This window comes from Cygnus atratus, chromosome 12 (assembly GCF_013377495.2).
Source record: "Cygnus atratus isolate AKBS03 ecotype Queensland, Australia chromosome 12, CAtr_DNAZoo_HiC_assembly, whole genome shotgun sequence".
Taxonomy (NCBI): Eukaryota; Metazoa; Chordata; class Aves; order Anseriformes; family Anatidae; genus Cygnus; species Cygnus atratus.
Window position 1 is genome coordinate 13,925,020 of NC_066373.1, and position 23,063 is coordinate 13,948,082.

The following is a 23,063-nucleotide window of genomic DNA, read 5'->3' on the forward strand; positions in this document are numbered from 1 at the left end:
TGAGATCTGTAGCCAAGCCAACGTACGGTTTTGACTTTTCAAAACCTTGCCAGCGATGTGCAGCCCTGAGGTCTGGCCAGGCCTTGTTCATCTGTGCTGGCCGGCTTTTGGGGCAAGAATATTCCAAAACAACACGTCAAGTGCTTTGACAAACCTGACGCTGCTGTGCTGGGCATCCCACAGGCTCTCAGCAGGTGGATTCACTCCGGTGACTTGCAAACCTCCCAGCACAAGGTGTGTGGCACGTGTTCCCTCTGCATGACGCTGCGTATTTATTCACAGCTCTGTGAGATCGGCTGCAGTGCATTTTCATTCTGTGTATTGTTCTCTGGGGCTGGTGATGCCATCGCATTGTGCTGAGTTTTTAAGAGTGTGAGCAGCACTGCTGATGTGACTCCCTGGGAGCCTACTTTCCACTAGCCCGGGATAAAATTCAGTGGTTCGTTCTCTCTCGGACGCACACGCGTGCAGGGAGACAGGCACGCTGACAGCGATGGGGTTAGTATAGCTGGGACACTGCAAAGCTATGCAGGATTCACCCAGCTCTCTGGTGATGGATGGGTACTCCAGCAATGTGCCAGCCTTCCTCACCAAGCTCTGGACGCTGGTGGAAGATCCCGAAACAAACCATCTCATCTGCTGGAGTACGGTAAGTGCAGCGAGTGCCGGTTGCCACTTGAAGTGCCTTAAAAGGTGTCTAGAACTGAACCCTATAAAAATCCAGGCTCCTTAAGAGTGAAAAGTTTTCCACCTTGCTTCAATCTGTGGTCCCCAAAGTTTTCTAGGAAAGATGCAGAGCCCTTAAAGAATTTAGCTGATGTTTGTGTTACTTCACCAGGGTTTCTTAGCAGCCTCTCACAAGTGCCTTGGAAGTAGGCAGCAAATTGCCACAGCCAGCCTTCAGACCACAATCTGAAGCCTATGGCTTAACCAGATCTCAGATTGGCCCCTTAAATTATTTAGCATTTTGCAAGGGCTTTACTCAACTTTTCATCTAGCCTGTGTGATGGTTGTGGTGTGTTTTGTCTGTGTGGCTCCTTAGTGATAGATTGGTTTGTTTTGGCTTCTTATTTGTCACGGAGGTTTTAATATACTGAGTGAAATCAGAGAATAAAAATGATTTATCTGTCCCCCTGGTACAGCATTTTGAAACCACACTGTATTTTTGACCTGAGTAAGACTTGCTGCAAATAATGTCATGATTTGTCTTCAGCAGGGACTTAGAGAAGTTGTGTGCATAAACTTGTTCTCCAAAAATAAGAATCTATAACAAGAGGAGATTTAAAGGGAGAAAAGAAGTCTAAAGCAGTCTTTTTGCCATGTGTTTTTGTCCAATACGGTTTTCAAACAAAACTTGGGATGGAATTTAAGCTACATTTTTATCCAAGGGAATGGTTGCTTTCTAAAGCTGGTATTGCATGTCCATACCTCCCAGAACCCCTAAGTTTTCGTACCGTGTGTTTAGAACAAGGACTTTCAAACTAGCAAAGATTACCTAACATGTATAAATAGCCCCTCCTCTGTTACGTGCACATTATTCCACATGTTGTAGTTAGGTTGAGAGTTATTTCTCACCTCCCACACTATGCTCTGCTTTCCTGCAGCCTTACAGCTACCTGCTTGGGCAAAGCTTTTAGATTCTAAGGCTCCCATGTTGCATCCTCCTCTTCTACCCATCAGTGGTGTTGGAGCTGAGGAGTTGTGTGTGTCTGAGATTTCTGGACGTAATCAGAGCTCTTGGTAAATAGGATGTGTAAAGAGCAACTGAGTAAACTGTGGGTCTTATAGCCTGAAGGAGCAGAGATGGAGAGGAAACATGGTAATGCTTTATATGTACAGTAAAGGCTGGTTTAAGGTTAAAAAGATAAGTCTGCCTTCTGTCCGTGCCGGATGGGACAAGAAGTAATGACGTTAATTTTTGAAGTGGAAGATTCAGTTAGGAAAAGCTTCTAGGAAATCCCTGGAGTAGTTTGCCTGGGCAGGGCAGAGGGTCTGTGGCCCATGGCTCTGCCAAGACCAGGTAAGATGAGCATCTGCCAAGGCTGACAGGCTGTAGAGACAGTTTTGCCTTGGGCAGAGAAGACTATTGAAGTGTTTCCCAGCTTGTGCTCTTACGATGTAAGGCCACCAGGGCACGGCTGCTGTATGGGAACATGCTGGCACATGCACAGTGTGTCAGTGAACATGCAGCATCTCCAAAGTCTCTTTGCCTGTAGGGCCTTTCCACTCTCCTCCTCTCTCCAAAACCAGTCCGATGTGAAACAACCCCCGAGCTGACACATCACTTGGCTGCAGGTAATGACACCGGACACAGCAGGAGGGTGACGGTGGCTATGCTGGGCTCTGCCAACACCACACACACCCTGGCATCTTTAGCTAGCCGTCCCTTAAAACTCAGCTGCAGCTGAGTTGGTAAATCCAGCTCAAATATCTGTTGCTGCCTTTTCCCTGGCAGAGGTCTCTGCATCTTGCCCGTCCTTCCCTGAAGCAGTGATGGGCTTAGGCTGCACAGGCTCCCCAGGCAGCTCTTAGCAGCTCTTGCTCTCTACACAAGCAAAGCCAATGTAAGCCCCTAGAAGATACGGTTCTCTGCAAGTTTACAAAATGTTATGTGCACCCCAAACTCCACGTTTGATATCATGGTTCTTCCAAACTCCCCTGGCTGCCCCCATCCATCCAGAGCAGAGATGAGATTTAAGGAAGTCCCCCTGTCCCCATATTCTGGAGACACTGATGCTGTTAAGGTCAGGGATTCAGAAAAGGCTGTTTCTAAGTGTCAATTGCAGATGAAAATTAATTGCCAATTCTTCTGTCCCTTGAAAAGGTCATGTGGATTTTTGTTTGCAAAACGTTTTGGGACAGCTTCAGTGCACTGTTTCTCACAGGCCAGCAAGGAAAGCACATGAGCTGCAGCGTGCCTGCCCCTGTCAGTGATCCCAGTCTGGTTTGTGTTGTTTTGCAATCACAACTCCTGGTGATGCAACCTAAAAGATGATCTTTTATCCAGTTAAAATGCATGTTGCTAGCTTGAGCTGTAAAGCATGACTGTTATAACTTGTATGCTACGTTCAGCCAAGTTTGGGGTTGCATTTGTGGCTGTATGTTTCAAAAATAACCAGGAGAAGGTCTGTAGAGCTTCTGCATCAGTGCAGTATCTCCAGGGATGATTTGCTGTCTTGCCTTGCTGTGTTTCTTGTGCCATGTCTCTGGGCAGTGCTCCCTCGAGGACTGTTGTGCTCTGAAGCAGATGGGTCAGACCTGTGCAAGCAGATTGAGGGATTGTGATGGTAATTTCCACTTTCCATGACCTTCTTCGGACACCAGTCTTTCTATGAGGACCACACAAGAAGAGGCAGCAATCATGAGCTACGAGCATTTTGGATGTAAATGTCTGTAGTTTCTTTCTCTCATCTGAGGCCTTGAATCAAGCAGTAGCAAAGCTAATTCAAAAAGGATCAGAAACACAGTCATAGAGGACTGACTGTACAAGGACTGAAAGGAGCACATCATTCACTAAAAGTTGTTGTCAGTCTTCACACCTTCAAGGTGACAATTCAGAGCATGACTAGTCCTGCTGTAGGACTCAAGGGAATCACCTCCTCCTGGTCTCCCCTTGTGGTCAGGGCATTCTTCTGACTTCCCCGATCCTTCTCGCCTTTGCAGAATGGCACCAGCTTCCATGTGTTTGACCAAGGACGGTTTGCCAAAGAGGTGCTGCCCAAGTATTTCAAACACAACAACATGGCCAGTTTCGTCCGGCAGCTGAACATGTGTAAGTTCAAACTCCACTTCCTAGGTGACGTGGGTCCCACAAGACACGGGGAGAGTGGTAGAAAGCTGGGGTAGTACAGGAAGCATGGAAGAGAACTGTAGATAGAAATGCTGAGAGTTCACATATACACGTATATGTTATAGATTTTGCCAAAGAGGACCTTTCACTTAGATCCCAGGAGAGCAATGTCCTTGTATATGAAATTTCTGCTAGATTCAATCATAAACTGTGGCTAAGAAATTTCAGCTACTGGGTTTTCTGCTTCCCTTCCATCAATTTGATCACCCATTATTATTTCTTTACTATTTCATGCTGTATGGGACTTTATCTAGCAGCCTGATACTGTGAAATCTCCTTCAGAAACTGCTTTTCTTGAGTGTAGTATGCCCAGAGCTTATCCGTTCTCCCGGCCCTATTGCTGAACTAAGAACAGGCAGTATTTCTCCCTGCAAACCTCGCTAATGAGGCATTTTCATCCCTTAATGGAGATTTAGATTCATCCCTTAATGGAGATTTAGATTTGACGGGGCAGGAGGCAGGGAGGAGGGCCTTGGTCTATTGGCCCTTCACCCACATGCTCTCTACGCAGATGGCTTCAGGAAGGTGGTGAACATCGAGCAAGGGGGGCTCGTCAAGCCCGAGCGGGACGACACCGAGTTCCAGCACCTCTGCTTCCTGCAGGGCCACGAGCACCTCCTGGAGCACATCAAGAGGAAGGTGAGGGGATGCCGGGTGGAGGGACACACAGGGTGGGGCCCCCTTGAGAGCCCCTCAACTGGTGCCTTAAGGGCTGAGGCGGGAAGGCTCAAGGCGGGAAAGCTGAGGCAGCAGCAGTGACCCCACCCTTCCAGAAGGTTCCAGAAAGGCTGTGTGGTAGTTTTTGAAACACACGAACATTGGGGACATCAAAACATCCAGTGAGCCTCTTAAATGGTGCTTTAAAGGCTGCGGCAGGAAGGCTCAAGGCAGGAAGGCTGAGACAGCAGCAGTGCCCCCCAACCCCTTCCAGAAGGTTCCAGAAGAGCCATGTGGTGGTTTCTGAAACACCCAGACATTTGGGATGTCAAAACATCTCTTAACAGTATGCCCCAAAACTTAATTAACACTCTGTGTAGAGATGTAACTCCCTTGGTTCATTTTTAAACCTGTTGTCTCTTTTAATTTGGTTTTCCCTCGGCTTTCTGCTAGGAGAGAAGTAGTGAATACTTGCGTCCTGTACCTCAGATGTCTCGAGCAGAAAATGCCATGCTTCTTCCCAAGCAAGAGCCTTTTTGTGCCTGTCACTGTGGCTCTCACCCTGCACCTAACCCTCCTACATCTGTTTTTTTGGGGAGATTGACCAGAACAGCCCTGTAATTAAGACGTGGTCATTACATGGATTTCTATCACCACAACTGCTTTGTTCTCTTCATGATACCTAAAATACTTGTTTGCTCTTGGACCACGGGCTGGCATGCTGTAGACTGCTCAGCATAACTGCAAGATCACCTTGTGATCTGGTTTCTAACCTGGGCTTGATTTTCATCAGTTTTTCTTTTGGTTGGTTATGGTTTTGGTTTTGGTTTGTTTGTTGGATTTTTCTCTGCATTGCTTAGTGTCACGAGATCTTTGTATAGTGCTGCACAGCCAGGCTTGCTTTGCACCACTCTCTGGTTTTGAATCATTATCCCCTTTTCTAGATAAGTACAACATATCTCCTGGGTCTCCCAACACTCATCTTTTGTTGTTTTAGAAGTGGTAACCTACTCCTCCCGTCTGCTTGCTACCTTTTAACAGGTTATTAACCTTCCCCTAAAGAATTGTTCTCTTACTGAATTAGCACATTGACTTCGGAAAGGAAATTCAGCAAAAGCATTCTGGAAATCCAAGCGTAATATATCAATTTGAAACAGTTCCTCAGGTTTATTTCTGTAAAGCACAAGACTGAATTCAGGATCTCTATAGATTAAAAGGAAATAATTAATCAAATGACCTAGTTCAATTCTTCCCTGTTCCTCACAATGCCATTTTTTCCGAGTTGACTTGAAATACATCCCTAGTGGAGAATATCCTGCTTCCAACCCTCTGTATGAAAGCATTTTTCCTGCTCTTTTCTGTATTTTATTCCGTTGGCCCATGCAGTAATACCTAGACACTTGTGAATGTATTGCCTGTCCCAGTATTTCAGCACATTAGAGCCTGGCTGGTAGAAGTCCTGCACTCAAGCCACAGCAATGACTGTGTCTGTCCACAGCCCTTCCTGTGTTGGTAAAATCCACTTTGGACTTTTTCTTCCTCAGGTGTCAGTAGTGAAAAGTGAGGAGACCAAGATGCGCCAGGAGGACCTCAGCAGGTTGCTATATGAGGTACAGATACTGAGAAGTCAGCAGGAGAACATGGAGTGTCAAGTTCAGGACATGAAGCAGTGAGTTGAATCCTACTCAGGCTGCTTCTTTTTGGGCATTTGCTTCTCGAGAGATGTTGGTCTTGGGGAATGCTTGAAAGGAGGAGCCCTACACACCTCCCTCCCAGGGAGCATATACTGAGTCAGAGCAATCTTTGACTAAGAATCTCCTCTTTGCTTAAATATTTTCGTCCTAACTTTGAAAACATGAGTTTTTGTTATTTATATATCCTCTTAGCAGTAAGCATGAACAGAGCAAATGCTGACGCAGGCATATATCTTAAGACTGTTGTGCTAGCGCCTGATGTATCTAAACAGCTGACCTTCGTTTTAGTCATAGGGACTAGATCTGTTGACACGACAACATGTAGGATTTCTGTGCAGAGTTCCCGATGAGGTACAAAATGCAAATTAATCCTCAGCCTCTCTGTCTTCTATGCAAGGTAGACATCCATATTTTCCCTTTATAGATGAGGTGAGCACAGAGAAGGCCACACAGGAAGTATATGTATATTCTGGGGACTTAGATAACTGTGTTTCCTCCAGATAGAAATGATGGTAAAAAGAGGTATGTAACTCTTTCTCACCCCTAGGAGAGAAAGCAGTGGCAGATTTGCAGTGGTACTCTATTCAACTGTTTAAAAGTCAGAAATATATCTGTCATCCTCAACATCCAAAATATAGGCCTGACCTAAAGAATATTAAGAATACTAGAGTGGCTGTAGTTTAGATCATTGGACCCCTCTCTCTCTGAAGACTGTGTCTTCTGACAAGGCCAAAATTGTTGTGTAAGAGCAAGACAGGCATATGCAGTACTACTTGCATGCAGTCACCTGACCCTCCAGCTGTCTGAGACTGGGATTTTCTGAGTCAGACATGGTCACTAGGAATTTAGTAAATGGATAGCATTTTATAAATCATACATCTTGAGAGGTTTTTATTTGCATCCAGAATTTTAATTCTTATAAAACACTTAGATTTTTTTTTCATTTCTTCTTTAAACAACAGGACTCAGAAGCTTTTTTTATAATGAAAGCTGAGATTCATGTATCATTAGATGAACCTGACATCCTAGACCTTGAGAGAACATCAGATACTGCAAAACTTCATTGCAGTCCAGCACCTTAAGTGCAATAGCTATATTTTAATCCTTCCTCAGTTTTTAATGCTGTTGTGGTTTAACCTGGCCGGCAGCTAAGCACCACACAGCCATTTGCTCACCCTCTCCCCTCCCTCTCCGGGATGAGGGAGAGAAATGGGAAAGTGAAGCCTGTGGGTTGAGATAAAGACAGTTTATTAAGACAGGATAATAATAATAATAATAATAATAATAATAATAATGTGTACAAAACAAGTGATGCACAATGCCATTGCTCATCACCTGCTGACCGATGCCCAGCCTATCCCTGAGCAGCTGGCCGCCCCCACCCTGGCTAGCCACCCCTATATATTGTTTAGCATGATGTCATATGGTATGGAATACCCCTTTGGCCAGTTTGGGTCAGCTGTCCTGGGTCTGTCCCCTCCCAGCTCCTGCTGCACTCCCAGCCTGCCTGTTGGCAGGACAGAGAGAGAAGCTGGAAAGTCCTTGGCTTAGCGTAAGCACTGCTCTGCAACAATTAAAACATCAGCATATTATCAACAGTCTTCTCATCCTAATCCAAAACATAGCACCCTACCAGCTACTAGGAGGAAAATTAACTCTATCCTAGCTGAAACCAGGACAAATGCCTTCCATGCTTAGCATATGTGTGAAATCACATTGTGAAATCCAGGTACAGTGGCAATAAAGAGTATTACCACCTAAAGGATATGTAGCAAAAGGCTTTATAAATTGCACATATATGGGAGGTTTTGCTGGCCTGTCAGTTTTGGTACATCCATACACTCTTGAGATAAATTCACTGGCAAAACCTTTTGCAGCACAGACTTGGCTGGATTCCAGATCTGGAGGCAGCACAGCAAATAAACGCTGCATCTCCCTCATCCCACCCCCTGGGGCTGAATGTTCAAGGCAGCCCATAACTCCCCTGGGTGCTGCATTTGCAGACAGAAACCTAGGCCTATATATGCTCTGTGCAATTGCAAGCTGGACGTAAAATGTGCTGGATGAAATCAGTGACTCCCACTGATAAAGTCACTACATGCATCCTAGTTCGAGGCTCTTGGATGTGAAAGCATCCCTTTAGCTACTCTGGTGACTCCCAAACATGCCTTTGTACCTCCACATGCATGAGGTCCGAGCAGGCAGAATACACAGAATACACACTCTCTATACTTAGGATCTCTTGGTCTTTGGGAGCAGTAGTAGAGAGGCTGGGCTTTCTTTGCCCCAGCAGGAAGAACAGTCTTGATGATCCAAATCTTTCAAAATCACAAATTTGACCCTGTTGAAATTCTGAGTTTGGCCTAAACATTCCACCCAAACCAAACGTGTGTCCTCCAATTACCCTCCCCTATATATGCTGGCTTCTCTTTATTTGTTTCTCCTCCAAGCTTTGCTCTGCAGTTCTGAAATGGAGGAAAAACAAGGAAAGCAATCCTGTGACCCTGGGTGGGATATCTGGAAAGTGCCAAGTGCTGCAACGGTCCCAAAGAGAGACAAACTTTACCGGGTTGGGCCTACTGTGTATCATAGCAGCACCATGGGCTGTTGGAATATTTCTGTGCTAAAAGAAAGTTTCTGTTTCACTTTCAGGCAAAATGAAGTTCTTTGGCGGGAAGTTGTTTCTCTCCGGCAGAACCACTCACAGCAGCAGAAGGTGATCAACAAGGTAGTGATTGTATAAACTCGAAACTCACTTGTACTGCACAATGTATGTCCTCCTCTGATTTGTCTTGTCCCATAATCTTCTCCACACTGTGATACTACAGTATATGTATTTTCCCTTTCTTTCTGATTGCATGATGCTCCTGCTTGTCCTATGGGCAATGGTCATTAACAAAGCATAGATCATACCCTAGAGCAAAAGATTTTAATTTACCTGTCAGTCCATGCTGTGATGTTAGTAATCACTTTTCTGTCCAAGCCCTGAGCAAGAGAGCACAGCTTTCACTGAATGCCCTGTATGAGACCATCCTTGTTGTGGTGGTACCAATGCCTTAGGGCTTCCCTAACCTTTCCTTTTCTTCCGTACAACAGAGGAGCCTCCCTGTGCTGCCAGCACGGAGGCCGCAGAACTGGCTAGCCATTTCCCCAGGGGGAACCTCCAGCAACTGTGGCATTTTAAGGGAGCCACCTCCCTTAATCTCTACCATGACCTGAACAGAAGAGGCCTCTCCAGTGATTCCCAGATGGTGCTGATGTGACTGAGCACATCACATTTCCCGGTCCCTCCGAGAGCCATGTTCTGACCATCACGTGGCATCACAGTCATAGGACTGGATAGAAGTGCATGAGGCTATCAAAGCTTCCTCCAGCTCTGAGGCTGGACCAGCCACACCACTCATTGTAGGGGCATTTATGCAACCCTATTTTGTTACATTTAGCAATGAGTAAGAGGCAGCTGTGGTATATAATAATAATGCTCTCTTTGTTAGGAGGTCAAAGCAGAGCTCAAGCTGACCTGGGAATATGTTGCTAAGTGATTCCTCTTCAAAGCCATGCTGCATCGTGTTTATTGTCTGGTTTTATCAACACTGACCTTCACAGGGCTGAAAAACTCAACCAAAAGAGCTGAGACCCCCATCCAGGGTCTCCCCTAGAAAGTTTCCGTTTTAACTTGCAAAGTCTTTATTAGATTTTCTAAAGCCTCTTATAAAGGGCTCTGAAAACTTTTACGAAGGCCAAGTCTAAATCCAGGTTTGGTTGGGTACTTCACAGTCATGTTCCCAGGTTGGATAGGGCTCATTGGAGTTCTGCATGCACAGGAGTGGAGAGAGCAAGCACTGAGAGTGTGCATCTAGCCACCTTCACTCAATGGGCTGTACTCATTCGAGAGTCCTGTTTCAGGCTCCGGTACCTCCTGCAGTTTGGTTCCCATATTTCATGGCTGCTCCCAGCTTCGGGGTGGTGTCAGGAGGGAGGAATGTGTGAGGTGAGAGCGAGGAGTGCTGAATCACTCTGCTGATTAACACCAGATTGTGATCTCTCCTGACAGCTGATTCAGTTTCTGTTTGGCCAGCTCCAATCAAACCCCAGTGGCGCTGGGATAAAGAGGAAGCTGTAAGTACCCTTGTGTGGTGCGCACACGCTCACTGACGGGTGCATAATGCTGCCCCCTTGCTAAAAGCACAAGCTCAGCTCGGCCAGGCAGGCAGTCACCGGACCAGGGCACCATGGTAATGGGGAATGAATGGGCTGAACTGCCGAGTCAGACCTGCTGACATGCCCCATTCAGTGGTCTTTAGAGAAGCACCGTGTCAGCTCGTGACCTTTATTTGGGGAATACAGTGCGGGATGGGAGATGGGAACACTCAGTGGGAGGAGAAAGGGCAGGACCCCAGTGCTGGTCCCATAGGCACCAGTTTTGCCACTTGTCATCAGCAGGAGCAGGGCTGGGCCCAGCCAGACCACAGGCACCTTTTATTTGACCCACAGTCACTGAACGAGGTGTGTATCTGACACAGGCTTGGTGACCTTCAGGAACCTGCCTCCAGTTCCACCTTTATTACTTTGTGGCCTTACGCAAGTCAGAAACTTCTCCGTGCCTCAAAGGAGACATCCCAAGAATGGCTGCTCTAGGGGGTTGATTTTCTTTAATCAGTGTCCTCATTCTTTGCTGAAACTTCATGTCAGGATTGTAAAGGAAACAGGATTTGATGAAGGAACCTGCAGTCTGTCTGTACAAGTAAACTGGATATGCTCACCTCTGCCTATCCCCTCTACCAAGCCTTCTGGAAGGGATATACACTGCTCAGAGAATGGTAGCAAAGAAGGAGGTTCAAGGGGAGAACATCAACTGCTCTGGCTCATTGAGGTACATGAGCGAAGAGATTTTCTTCCTGTAGAGTGGGGAAGCAGAGAAATGAGATGCTAGATTTGATCTCCGATTTCCATGGTCAGTGCCATGCCCTCCCTGCAAGAGCTTTGCAGCCCAAGAAATGTCATAGACCACTGCTGTGGGGAAAAAAAGCAAATCATTAGTGAGAGACTGGGCTGAAAGGAGCAGAAGAGCACAGAACTACTTGCACAGCAAACATATTGGCCTCCTTATAGAGAGGGATCCTGCTGATACAACCCCGCTGCAATTTGCACAGTGTTGTACCTGTTAATTGAGTTTCTGCTTCCTTGGAAGCGTGAAGGGCTGTCCTCAAGGCACCTTAGTTCTTATGTCTATATCTGCACCTTTAGTGCTTTATCTTTCACAGTCTTGCTTTCCTGCTTCTCTTTTAAATTCCACCAGAAAGTTGTATCATGCAGCCCAGAGCAGCTGGGCACAGACCAGAGGAGTGCCAGCTGGTAGGTTTGGACAGGATGGCTGATCAGTAGGTCCTGCAGGCACACCTGACCTGGGAGGCTGTTAGATGGGTTAGGCACCAAAGTATTTTGGTAACAAATGTTGGATAGGGAGATTCATTTGTTGCTCATGGAGCAGGGAGCTGGACACTTGCGAAGTAATTGTCACAGGGCCGGCTATGATACCTTGGTTTGTGCTAAAGAGTAGCTTATGCCATAACAAGGTCAGTGTCGGGATGATTCAAATATTCTTTTTCATTCTTTATCTTTGGTTAATGTCATGGGATAGAAGAAGGCTGTTAATCAGCATGAGTCCTGCTGTATAATGTATAATCCCTTTGCTGTGGGATCTAATTGCAGTCTGAGCAAACCCATAATTTCTCCCAACGTACCTATTTCCAGCGTCTGTAGGATGAAGGGAGCTAGGATGTTTTTCCATCACACCTGTTAGATATGACTATAGAAAAAAACCTGTTGACTTTCCCTGATGCCCTCAGCCAAAGTGCTGTCTTCTAAATGGACACTGAGGATGCTTTTCCTGACTGTGGGTCAGTGGGAGGAGGAGAGGGATGTGCTAGGCTGCTTTATAGGATCAGCACAGCAGTAACAACAGTGGGTATGAAGCAGAATGCACCAGTTCCCAGTTTCTCTGGGACTGTATTGCAGTGTTGGTAACATCTCCATCACAAAAACAAGCATGAGGAAGGGCAGTGCCATTTTGAGGCTTCTGCTGGTTTCAGGTTTTTACTAAAACTTTTTTTTTTTGATTGTGAGTCCAGGTATTGTCACCTTATCTGGGAAACAAGTAGTGCTCGATGTATGTTATTTGACTTGCCTCTTTCAAGTAAGATCTAGAAAACCCAGATCCTCTCTTCTCTGCATGGCTGTTAAAGACCCTTTTTAATGGTGACCTCCTCCAAGACTGCTGCTTCCCTTCCTTCTGTGTAACACTGAACAAGAGCATACCTTACACCTGAGGAAAAACACAGTAACCAGGGGGAAACAACCCTTGGCCGAAAGATGTTTCTTTTCTGAGCAGTCATTGACCAGTCAGTCAGTACACGCTGGGAAAACAAACCTCTTGTTTCTCTTCACAGGCCTCTGATGCTCGACAATGGGTTGGCACAAGTGTCCAAGTTCAGCCGACATTTGCCTACGGACCCCCTCCACGACCCCTGTTTCATACAGTCGGTAGGTTTACTCCAGCGTCCGGGCTTTGGGGAATTTCTTTGGCCAAGGGTGGGAAAATGTTTGAGGCAATAATAAGGACTTCAGAGTAAAGAGTTTGGCAAGAGTCTGGCAGTGAAGAAGAGAAGAGAAGAGGTCTGCAAAGCGGAGTGACATTTATTATTCCTTTAGCTCCTCATTTCCAGGGAGAGACGGTGCTTGCACACGCTCGTGCTGCCATAGTCTGCGGCTGGCACAGTATAAGAGCTGAGCAGTCTAGGCAAAATGTCAGGCATGGTAAAACCTCTCAGTAGGTGACACTTCAGTCACAATGCTTGTTTTACACCTGCACCTCTGTGTGGTTAGAGGAGAGACCAGAGGAACTTATAAGGTTGTACAGTAGCTAAGAGCTTTCTACATTCCTGTACAGGGAGGACTCAAGGGCACAGTGGGTAAACTCCCTGAGATAGGGCCCTGTACTTTGCCTGTTGCCACAGAAATCAGTGATAATTTGGGCTGCTTTTTTCCAGTGAGCTGCGGCCCTGTAGCAAGTAAGGGGATAGGATGGCAGTACTTTCAGACAGGGTTCCAGGAGAGACTGCACGCTACCATCCAGAACTGTTGGGCAGGACTTTTGGAGGATGGGGCTGGGTGAAACGTTTTCTCTTACAAATCAGTAAGCTGCCTCTCCCCCTTCTTGGGCAAGTGGAGAACCAGCTGACTTATTAGTGCTCTTTACCACCGCAGAAAGATAAATCTGTATTATTTTTGCTTTCCTCTTAGCCATCGACAGAACCTGCCTCTTGCTTAAACAGCCCTGCAATTGTTGGAGGACCCATCATATCTGATGTTACTGAAACATCACCATCTAACATAATAAATATGCAGTCCCCTTCTGATAACGACAGGTAAACATCTTTGGGTTTGAAAACGGGCAGAATTGGGCGTGGACAAGAGTAACTTCACAAGAGTGTTTCCTCGCTGTAATTCTACAAGTTTGTGTCTGAGGTGCAAAATTCTATATACGTGATGGAATGGAATACTTTTCACAGAATCACAGAATCATCTAGGTTGGAAGAGACCTCCAAGATCACCTAGTCCAACCTGTGACCTAACACTAACAAGTCCTCCACTAAACCACTAAACCATATCACTAAGCTCTACATCTAAACGTCTTTTAAAGACCTCCAGTTTGGAATGTGAGTCAGATTTTCAGAACTAGGTAGGGTTAATAACAGCATGACTTTTAAAACAAAGTCATGGGTTTCATGCTGAGAACTTCCACTCCCTTCCTTGGGAAGTATTCCATGTTTTTTTATATTTTTGTTCTCAAGACAGTGACTGTCTGGACTTTCTCAAAGAATGAGATACCAAATTTGTTGGGTTTGTTGAGAGAAAGAGAGGAAGTTTTCTCTTTTCTTTGACAAAGAAAAAACAGAATCAAACTGTACATCTTTCTGCTAATGAGAACAGAAAGGTTGCATCACAACTTCCGATGTTTGACAACTTTTCTGTGAAAAGGTCCCAGTAACTTAAGAATTGAATGCCGAGGTATTTTAGTGCTTATCTCTTCCTGCCACGCACATTCAGTGTACTTAGGGCTAGCAGCAGAATAGCTACAACTATGTCAGTGGAAAGTAAGTAGACAGATGAATCATGGAAACAGTTTCTCAGGCGTAGAGGCAAGGCAGCTATACCCTAGAAATTGTCTGTAAATCTACCTAATAATTGAAACCACAGTCATAAAATTAGCTCGAAGCATATAAAGAGCTCCAGTTAAAAAAAAAAAAAAAGCATGCTGAAAGCCATTTCTAAAGCAGAAATTTTTTTAATATAATCTTCAATTTGCTTATTTCAGCTAATTACTGAGTGCCACCTGGTGGCCTCTGATCTGTGCTGTCTGCATGGCTCGTGAAGAGAATCTGAGCCATAATGAGTTCAGGAGTGTGGTACTTGCTAAATCAACACGAGCTTCTGGTAGGAGTTTAGGATTCATAAGATGAAAAGATGATCTAAAAAAAAACGCCCCGGAGGGCTTTGTAGTGTCGCATACCTCCCACATGTGGGACATGTCCACGTGTTGTCTTGCAGCAAAGCTAGTCCATAAGTGCTGTAAAATATTTTCTCAACGTGGCTTCCTGTGCACAGTGCCTCTTTATCTGCATGCCATTGTCATTTTGGCTCCAGTTGTGCAGATTCACAGGGAACTGTAAAGTTTCCTATAGGTGTCACAGGGTAGATTTTTATACACAAAATTGGAATGTTCAAACCTTTGATATAACATGTCCTTCTAGGAGTAACATGGAGTGCTTCTCCCACTGAAAAAAGGCAAACCTCTGCTTCCAAAAAAGTAAAAGATCTGGCTGGGCCTGTCAAATCTTAATAGCCTCTGTCCCAAATGCTGCCAGGCCACAAGATCCTCTCCTGTGTCACTGGGATCTTTAGGGAGCTTTCTGGTCCAGTACTAACCCCAGCATGGGGAGGTCTTTCTGATCCCATTCCTGTCTTTAGGGTGGAGGCTTCTACTTTTCTTGGGTCCCTCTCTAGCCCAGTGACCATTTACCTGTATCAAGTCTAACTTTTCTGAGGAATGATGAACACAGGAAAGTGTATTTTCCATATTTGCAAGACAATCTAATGGAGTAAATTGATTATAGCCATGACAGATGAAGTGAGTGAAAGTATTCCAGCTGAGCATGTTTCTGATATGCCTCTTTACAGCTCTGCTGTAAAAGGGACCCCAGGATGGGCCCCTTCTAGCACTTCTGTGGGTGGATACCCAGCCTTGATCTGGTAGTTTCAGTCTTCCAAGCTTGTGTTTGTCTACTGCTTCTGGCTGTGCACCAAAAACCTGCTTCACTACAACAGAGCCCTGTGCATGCACATGCTGGAAGCTTGGTAATATATAGCTGCTGATGCCATGCTCCTTGGAGATTTTCCACCAGCACTGACCTGCCTTGGAGATTGCAAAAGGGAAAACAGGGTTGCTGGGAGAGTTTATTTGCCTGTCTGGGGAATGGAAAGACTTCACGGGGCAGTTTGAGAAGGGTAGACAAGCCCTCATGCTATTGCCCTTCCCAGTAGATCGAGGCCTTTGTGGAGCAGACGTGTAGTGCTAAGTCTTGTCTCTGATGCAGGGAGAAGTGCCTCATGCTGATCAAGGAAGAGCCAGTGAGCCCTGGAATGAAAGCCACCACCGAGCCCGACGTGCCAGGCTGCCGGGCCTGCCCTGAGCCCCCCGTGCTCCCAGTCGCCATGGTTCAGTCTGTGCTGGAAGGCAAAGGCAGCTGTGGTGCAGTCCCACCAGGGACCTCACAGCCGCCAGAGAGAAGAGGCAGAAGAGCACTGCTGGACAGGTGAGGGGAGAAAGGGAGAGCTGTGGCCCTGGGTGTTTCATGGCCCTCTCTTTCCATTACCAGGGAGTTGGGTAATTCAACAAAAGTCAGAGGAGGTTGATTTTGTCACCTCGTGCAACCTTGTGAGCTCCTTCCTGTCCCTGTGGCACCTGCTTAGGGGGCCCTTGAAGCCCAGGGGACAGTTCACAGGGTTAGGGGGCCTGTGAATGACTTGCTTGAAGGCCGCAGTAGAGCGAGAGCTGTCAGAGCATGCACATCAGCCACAGGAACAGGAAGAGGCTTTCTGTAGTGAGGGGCATTTGCCCCAGGGCCGTGTGAAAGCTGGAGCCCAGACCAGCATCAGTGTCTGCTGACTTGTAGGCCACTGGGCCCGATGACATCCCCAATAGCTCACGATGCCTCTCGTTTGCCTTGCTGAGCCTTCAGTTACAGAAACTCTCACAGAAATATTTGTGTCTGGCGTACCGATACACAGACAGCGATGTTAGAGGACAGTTCACCATCATCTGCACTATCGTAAGGCATATAAGCGATAAGGCAGCAAAGAATTTGCCCTAGATTTGGGCTTAAGAAGGAAATCCTTTGCTCCCTTGCTCCCTTTCTTTTCCTATTCTATGCTGGGCAATCAGATAGGGTCTCTTCTTTTTAGTCTGCTCTCCCTTTGCATCTCCTGTCACCTTTCCAAGGTGCCTCTCCTTAGTCAGTGCTAGATCTGCCTTCAGGGGGCAACCAGTCCCTTTGGCACCATCCCATGGGCCATATGGATCTGGGGAGGTACTGGGAGGCTGACACTGCAAGAAATTGCAGCTTCCCCATCTCTGACTGAGAGTAAAAACCTGTGAAACTTAGCTGGGTTTGCTGGGCTCATCTCCTTTAAGTGGAGAGGCTCAGTAAAATGCTAGGCACTCCAAAGCATGGCTTTATGAAGGAAAAAAAATAAAAATTCATAAAAATCATGGCTTGAAATCAGGAAATAGCAAGTGAGGTCACACACAGGGATGGAGAGCTGGGAGCTTGTGTTCACTGAGTGCAGAAATCTGTTACAAAGGAACGGAAGTTTTGTTGTTTTGAAGCCAGGTCATGTAAGTATCTTGCACATGAAGGGCAGAGAGAATGATTCCCTCTTGCAAGGGGGATTAGCACAGGGTTATTAAGCATGGTGGATGAAATGGCAGTTAACTACAGAATATGTTCTTGATGGCATCTACATATGGTGTAAGGAGGATTGGGAGGAACAAGCAAAACAAAACAAAACAAAAGCTATCAGAAAGGTGTGTAGTTTCCTTTGGGACCTACAGAGAACCAAATTCCTCTTTCTGAACCCTATCGGCTGCTTAAAAACATTTTGTTAGAAGAAAAATCACTTCTTTTTTATTTTAAGGAGTCTGGATTTGAAGAGAAATTTTTATACTTTTGGGGGATTAAACACAGCAGGGTCTCATGGTTGCTCCTTTAGCTGAATGTCTCAGGTACATGCCTGCTGGTAGAAGTCACTCCCTTAAGAGCCATTAGTTAACAGTAATTTAGCCATCTTGGACTCAGGATGATGGGCTTGTAGCTGGTTCTGGATCCCAACTTCCTCTCTAGAAGGATTTCCTTTAAGGAAAGCTTTAATTTTCCTAATCTTAAGGAGATTTGTGCAGACTGTCCGTCCCCAGACCACATACATCACCCAGGAGAGGAGTAGTCTCATTCATTGACCATCAGCCCAGTCTCCTGTGTGCTCTTTTGGGTTATATTTCTGAGATTAATCCAAGTGAAGTGGCATAAACCCGGGCTGACAGTGGGCTCTTGTTTTTCTAATTGTGTTTTAAACATACACATTCACATAGGAAGGCTTCTCAGTCCTGCTTTCTCTATGGATCTATGCAAGACTCATGCGTGGCAATGTTTTCCCTTGTCTTTTCTCAGAACAGATATTTCAGACCCCTTGGAAGGCACCGACTGGAGTTTGGAAGGGGTGCAGCTGCTGCTGCGGAGCCAGCAGTACGGCCTGGAGCCTGCCAGCCTCCTGGATGTGAGTGCCAGCCCCTCTGCCCGGGCAGCAATGAGAAGAGTTGGGAGGGAGCCAGCGGTACCTTTGGGCTGTAAAACAGATGGACCATGAGGCTTAGTCTTATGCAGCCTTGTGTGGCACTTTAACTGTCCCAGGCTGCCAAAGAAACAGAGCTCTTCTTTGAGCTGCTCATAGGAAATGGCAGGATTTCAGGCTTTAAATGATACTTTGAAAATTTATTGTGGAAATGCACATATTTAAACTTTTCGGAGCACAAAACGGTGCATTTGGTAAAGGTAACATCATGAGACCTAACACATCCACACACGATAGGTTTATTATGAGTCTCTAGCTGGCTTGGTAATTGTTTTGGCTGGGTTAGTTTATTTTTTGCATTTTCTGCATCTTAGATACTCTGAGATTGTGCTCATCTCTACTACCTTCCCCTTTTCCTCACATTCTGGGAAATGCAGCCAGTGCCAAATTCTCTCTGCTAAGATCTCTTTTTGTCTGCAGTTCTCAGGTCAATTTTGTCTAGAAATGGATGGTAGCTTTTTTTCTTAAGTATGTATGCAGATACATAAAGATTGAATTCTCTTTCACTCTCTCTCTTGTGCATACAGTTAGTATATGAAAGGTTTTTGCCAGTAATCAAATAACTTTGTATGTAGTGAAAGAATCTGTCAAAGATATGCTCCTTTGAGAAGACACTTCAGATGCAGGCACACGGTAAACTTGCATGGATAAACAGGGATGAAAAATCCTAAAAAATTGATCTTATTCACTTAAAGCCAGTTCCAAAGCACGTGTGATTGATTTTGACCTTACAGAAAGCTTTTCTAATGGCCTGCTCTGTCACTGGCTCTGCTGGTTTCTGTTTCTTATTTCTTATTAGGAGGTGTTTTCCTGTTACTGGCACACTTTTCTCTCTCTGTGCAACTGAACGCCACAAGAGCGAGAATGAATCATAAAACTGTACCCCAGCTCAAGAGCTGCTTTTCCCAGATTGCTCAGGCTTCTCACAAAATTGGTGCGCCTTTCAGTGCCCTAATTGTATTTTTCTCGCAACAGGTCTGTAATCCCAATTTATCTATGAGTGAGTGGAATTTGGCTGAAATGGAAGCCAGTCTGTCCCCGGTAAGAGACATGTATTTCTGAGAAAATAGTAATGTAAATATGAAGCAGCGTTTCCTGTAGGCAGAGCTTGAGCTTAACTGAAGAAAGCTCAGTTTCTTTATAGCCAGAGGGCAGAGTGTGGTAAAGCAGTGTGAGTAAAGCATCCCCTGGGGTTAGGCTGAGGGTGCTGCCTTGTACTTCTCACCTGTCTTTCCCACTCAGCCAGAGAGCTGGTTTAAGAGACGGGTTTTGATGATGTCCTGGAGTCCTTGATTGAAGCTGGCTGCTCCAGGCCCTCTCAGTCTGGGTGTTACTTCCTAATAATACCATAGATTCATAAAGTGCCTTTTGCTGAAGTTCTTTACAAACTGTGCCTTTACAAAACAAAGCCATCCCTGTACGTTTCAGGAGCAGCAAAACCACATGTCATTAGAACAGCAGCTTGTACGCACCCACACAGAAGAAACTAGGAGGAATTCAGTTTGGTGGGTTTTGTTTGGAACTGACATTGAAACAGGCATTTCTAAGGAGCATATAATGATTAGATAAAAGTGATTTCTTTCTTTTTTTTTTTCCCAGTTTGACTGGGGGTGATTTTTCAAAGCCCTCACTGCCAGCTGTGTGGGATAAAGACTTGGATGTTTCTGCCACTTTTACAGAAGTGCAAGCCAAGTGCACTCTATTCTAATGAAGTGCCAGATTTCTATAAACATTCCTCATGATAACACTATCCTTTTTAGGTTTTGATTTAATAATTTTGAATTTACTAGGCTGTTGCATTTCCTGAGGGTTAGGAAGGAGATTCTCTAAAGGGTCAGATAATATTTGCAAGTCTTGGAAGCAAGGATTGGAAGCAAGGTCTCTTTTAAAATGGATTGCATGAAAAAAAAAGGCTGAGAGGCTGCTGCAGCGTTGAATAGTTCAGTCTTTGAGTCCACTGAATTTCACAGCACGTGGTGCAGTCTGCCCCTAGGATTACATCTCCATTAGCTCTCTCCCTGTCAGATGTATCTGCCCTTGAGCACATGCTGCTGACTGTTTTTACAACGTGCAGATGAGTTTGGGAGGATAGCTGGCATTGCTGGTGGATGTAATGCAGCATTGAAGAAGTGCTGATTTTCAGAAGTGGCCTAGTTCTAACAAGCTCCCCTGTCTTTGTATAATTGTACATTGTAGTTTATATTTTTGCATCAAGATGCAGCGACTCACGGTGGATCTGGAGAAGAATGCAACTGAGCTGTCATCAAAAGTGTTCAACCCATCATTTAACAACACCTGCCCAGGTAGGAGCACTGGCAGCTCTTGCAGAGGTGGGAATAGGGATGTAATTAGGGTGTTAAACACGTCAGCAGCTGTATGGGTCCTGTATTTCCTCTGGCTTCTGATGCAGAGATGATCTCATAGCTGCCAGCAGCCAGAGGAATGCTTATTTCTCAGTTTCACCAGACCTGAAGGGAAATGTTCAGCTGATCTTTCTCCCCCTTAGTGACTGATGAAGTGTATCAGTGACCTTAAGTATGAATCTAGAAGTGTTTGCCTGGTCTTGGAATAGTGATATATTATTATTTTCATGTGTATTTATCTGGGCTGGACCTGGAAGAGAAGCTTTTGAGAGCTTTATTCTTGTGCATAGCCACCTGATCCCACCCCAGAGTTTTAAAGTACAGTTCAAGGACTTCCAGTCTCTGCCTTAAGCTCAGCATCTTGCATGAGCAACAAAGGCTTTAAAGCCCAGCAATACTGGAGAGAATTATTCAGCAGGTTGGGGCTGAAATGCACACGGGGAGCATCCCCTCTTTGCAAAGCCTTTCTTTTCCATGCAGTGGTACAATGCTGGAATAATGGGGCAATCAGCAGGTGTCTCCTCCTGCAAAGGTAAGGAAAAACAGTTCTCGAGTGAAGGTGAAGAGAAGCTGCTCTTGCCCACTTCTCCATGCCTCCAGCTATTTGGTCATACCTCTTTCACCTCTTGTGAGGCATCTCACTATTCAGGCAGAACCCAGCTAGGCAACCCACAGAGACTCCCACTGATTTTCATGGGCTTCGGAGTGAGTCTGTGTTTGATTCAAATGTTTCCAAGCACTTTTTGCCTTGAATGAGGTCCTTCACCTCCTGTTGCAGCTGTGGTTTGCCACTTTTCAGTTCTCCTTCCATAAAGGCTGGTAATATGCCTTCCAGAAACTGAGCTTTTTGTTATCTGTTTGCATTCCTAGGGAAAGATGTCGTTCTTGAAAGCACCCAGCAGTTCCTCGCTGATCGTCAGTCCGTCTTTGGAGGTGACATCATCAGCTTGCCTGAAAATTCATCTCTTTATGTTCCCCCTGAAAATATGGCTTCCTACCTGTCCTCTGTGGGCGTCCAAGGGGATATCCCCTTAAACCTGAGCTCTTCCACTGACAACAACCAGTGATGTAGCTTCCAAGACATCACCTCCCTCCCACCCATCCAAGCATCCACAGGTTTGAATGTAAAGAAACAAAAGTGACTCAGAAACCCACAAAAGAGTTGTTGTGACCTTTCTTTTTGATTAGATGGAAATGGTCAGTAGTTGTTGCATACCTGCTCTGCCCCTGGATTTCAGTGTTTGTCCAGGATAATGATTTTAAAACAAAATGCTGCTCCTGGTGCTTGTTCCTATTTGGGGCGAGAACTCGGTAGCTGTTTTTCTTGAAAATGCTTTTACAAATTTCAAACCTTCTAAGAAAATTTGGGTGACAAGTAGCTTAAAAGTCCATCAAGGACATCCTAAAATAAAGTAATCCCAATCAGTGTCTGCAATGGCAAACTGTTGGATTTTACTGGGGCAGCACAGATCAGCTAAGAGATTCATGACCCTTCTGAATGCGTTTTTTTTTTTGTAAGTAGGAAATTAATTCTGTGTGCCAGACCAATGCTCTAAAATTATTCTCTTATTATCCGTTTTCTGTTTTTTATGGGATGTGCTTGTGCCTCTCCCTTATCTTCCCGGGATGAGTTAGGAAAATGAAGATCCCTCAGATTGTGCAGAACATAGTTTTCTGAGTGACCTCTCCAAGAACGTGTCTCTGGCCCTAGGGGAGCTACAGACCATTGCAGACCCCACAAACATCCCATCCTGAGTTGAGAGGGTTGTTGTTTTTTCCCCCGATTTATTTTCTCTAACGTAAAGGCAGGGCACTCCATTCTTTAAAACAGAATAAGGGATAGACTCTTCTGTACACGCAGTTTTCCATTTTCAAACAGGACTGAGAGGGCGCTGTCCTGGTTTTAATGCTGGCTGAGTATTTCATGTCCAGTCCGATTATATTTTTCCTTGGCCTTGACCTGTTCTATTTCCCCTGAAGATGTGCCTGTTGGTTTATTAACGTTTGAAATCTGATGAACCGGTTTAATTGATCGGAGCCCCTTTTTAGAAGGACTCTCAGCTGCAGGTACCTGCTCAGTGTAGGACAGAGGCAGAGGGGTTAGTCCGCCGCGTCCCACTAACTTTTCTTCTGTCCTTTGTGCATCTGAGACCAGCCTCCAAAGGTTGAATTAATCTTCCTCTTCCATGTGGTTTCTGACAACTGAGTTTCTCAACAAAGCAGAGCTTTGTTTTTTTATGCTGTAGTTCTAATGAGAACATATTATTTATCTCAGTATCCTCTAATTGAGTTGCTTTTCCTTAAGAAAGCTACCCAAATGCAGTTAGACCCAGGAAATTCACCTAACTCAGGCCTTCTAAGGGCTTGGACAGGGAAGTATAAACCATGCCAATGTTATTTGAAGAAATGCTCTGCTAACTTTCATTGCCATGATGATTCTATGTACTAAATCATATTTCTGAGCATCTAGAATGGTCAAGCAACATCCACACAAAAATGTAGGATGAATGCAAGCTCAAATTCTCATTAATA

At 45.3% G+C, this 23,063-nt stretch overlaps 1 protein-coding gene across 1 annotated transcript; it reads left to right on the top strand.

The window, feature by feature from the left end:
* The first annotated feature begins 208 nt into the window (after nucleotides 1–208).
* Nucleotides 209–21,598, top strand: HSF4 (heat shock transcription factor 4). Its single transcript, XM_035543417.1, has 13 exons — nucleotides 209–649; nucleotides 3,664–3,772; nucleotides 4,362–4,489; nucleotides 6,052–6,176; nucleotides 8,854–8,929; nucleotides 10,256–10,320; nucleotides 12,651–12,744; nucleotides 13,504–13,628; nucleotides 15,858–16,076; nucleotides 17,988–18,093; nucleotides 19,144–19,209; nucleotides 20,384–20,471; nucleotides 21,402–21,598. The coding sequence occupies exons 1-13, from the start codon at nucleotides 527–529 to the stop codon at nucleotides 21,596–21,598; spliced, it is 1,521 nt and encodes a 506-aa protein (XP_035399310.1). The 5' UTR covers nucleotides 209–526.
* Nucleotides 21,599–23,063: the final 1,465 nt, after the last annotated feature.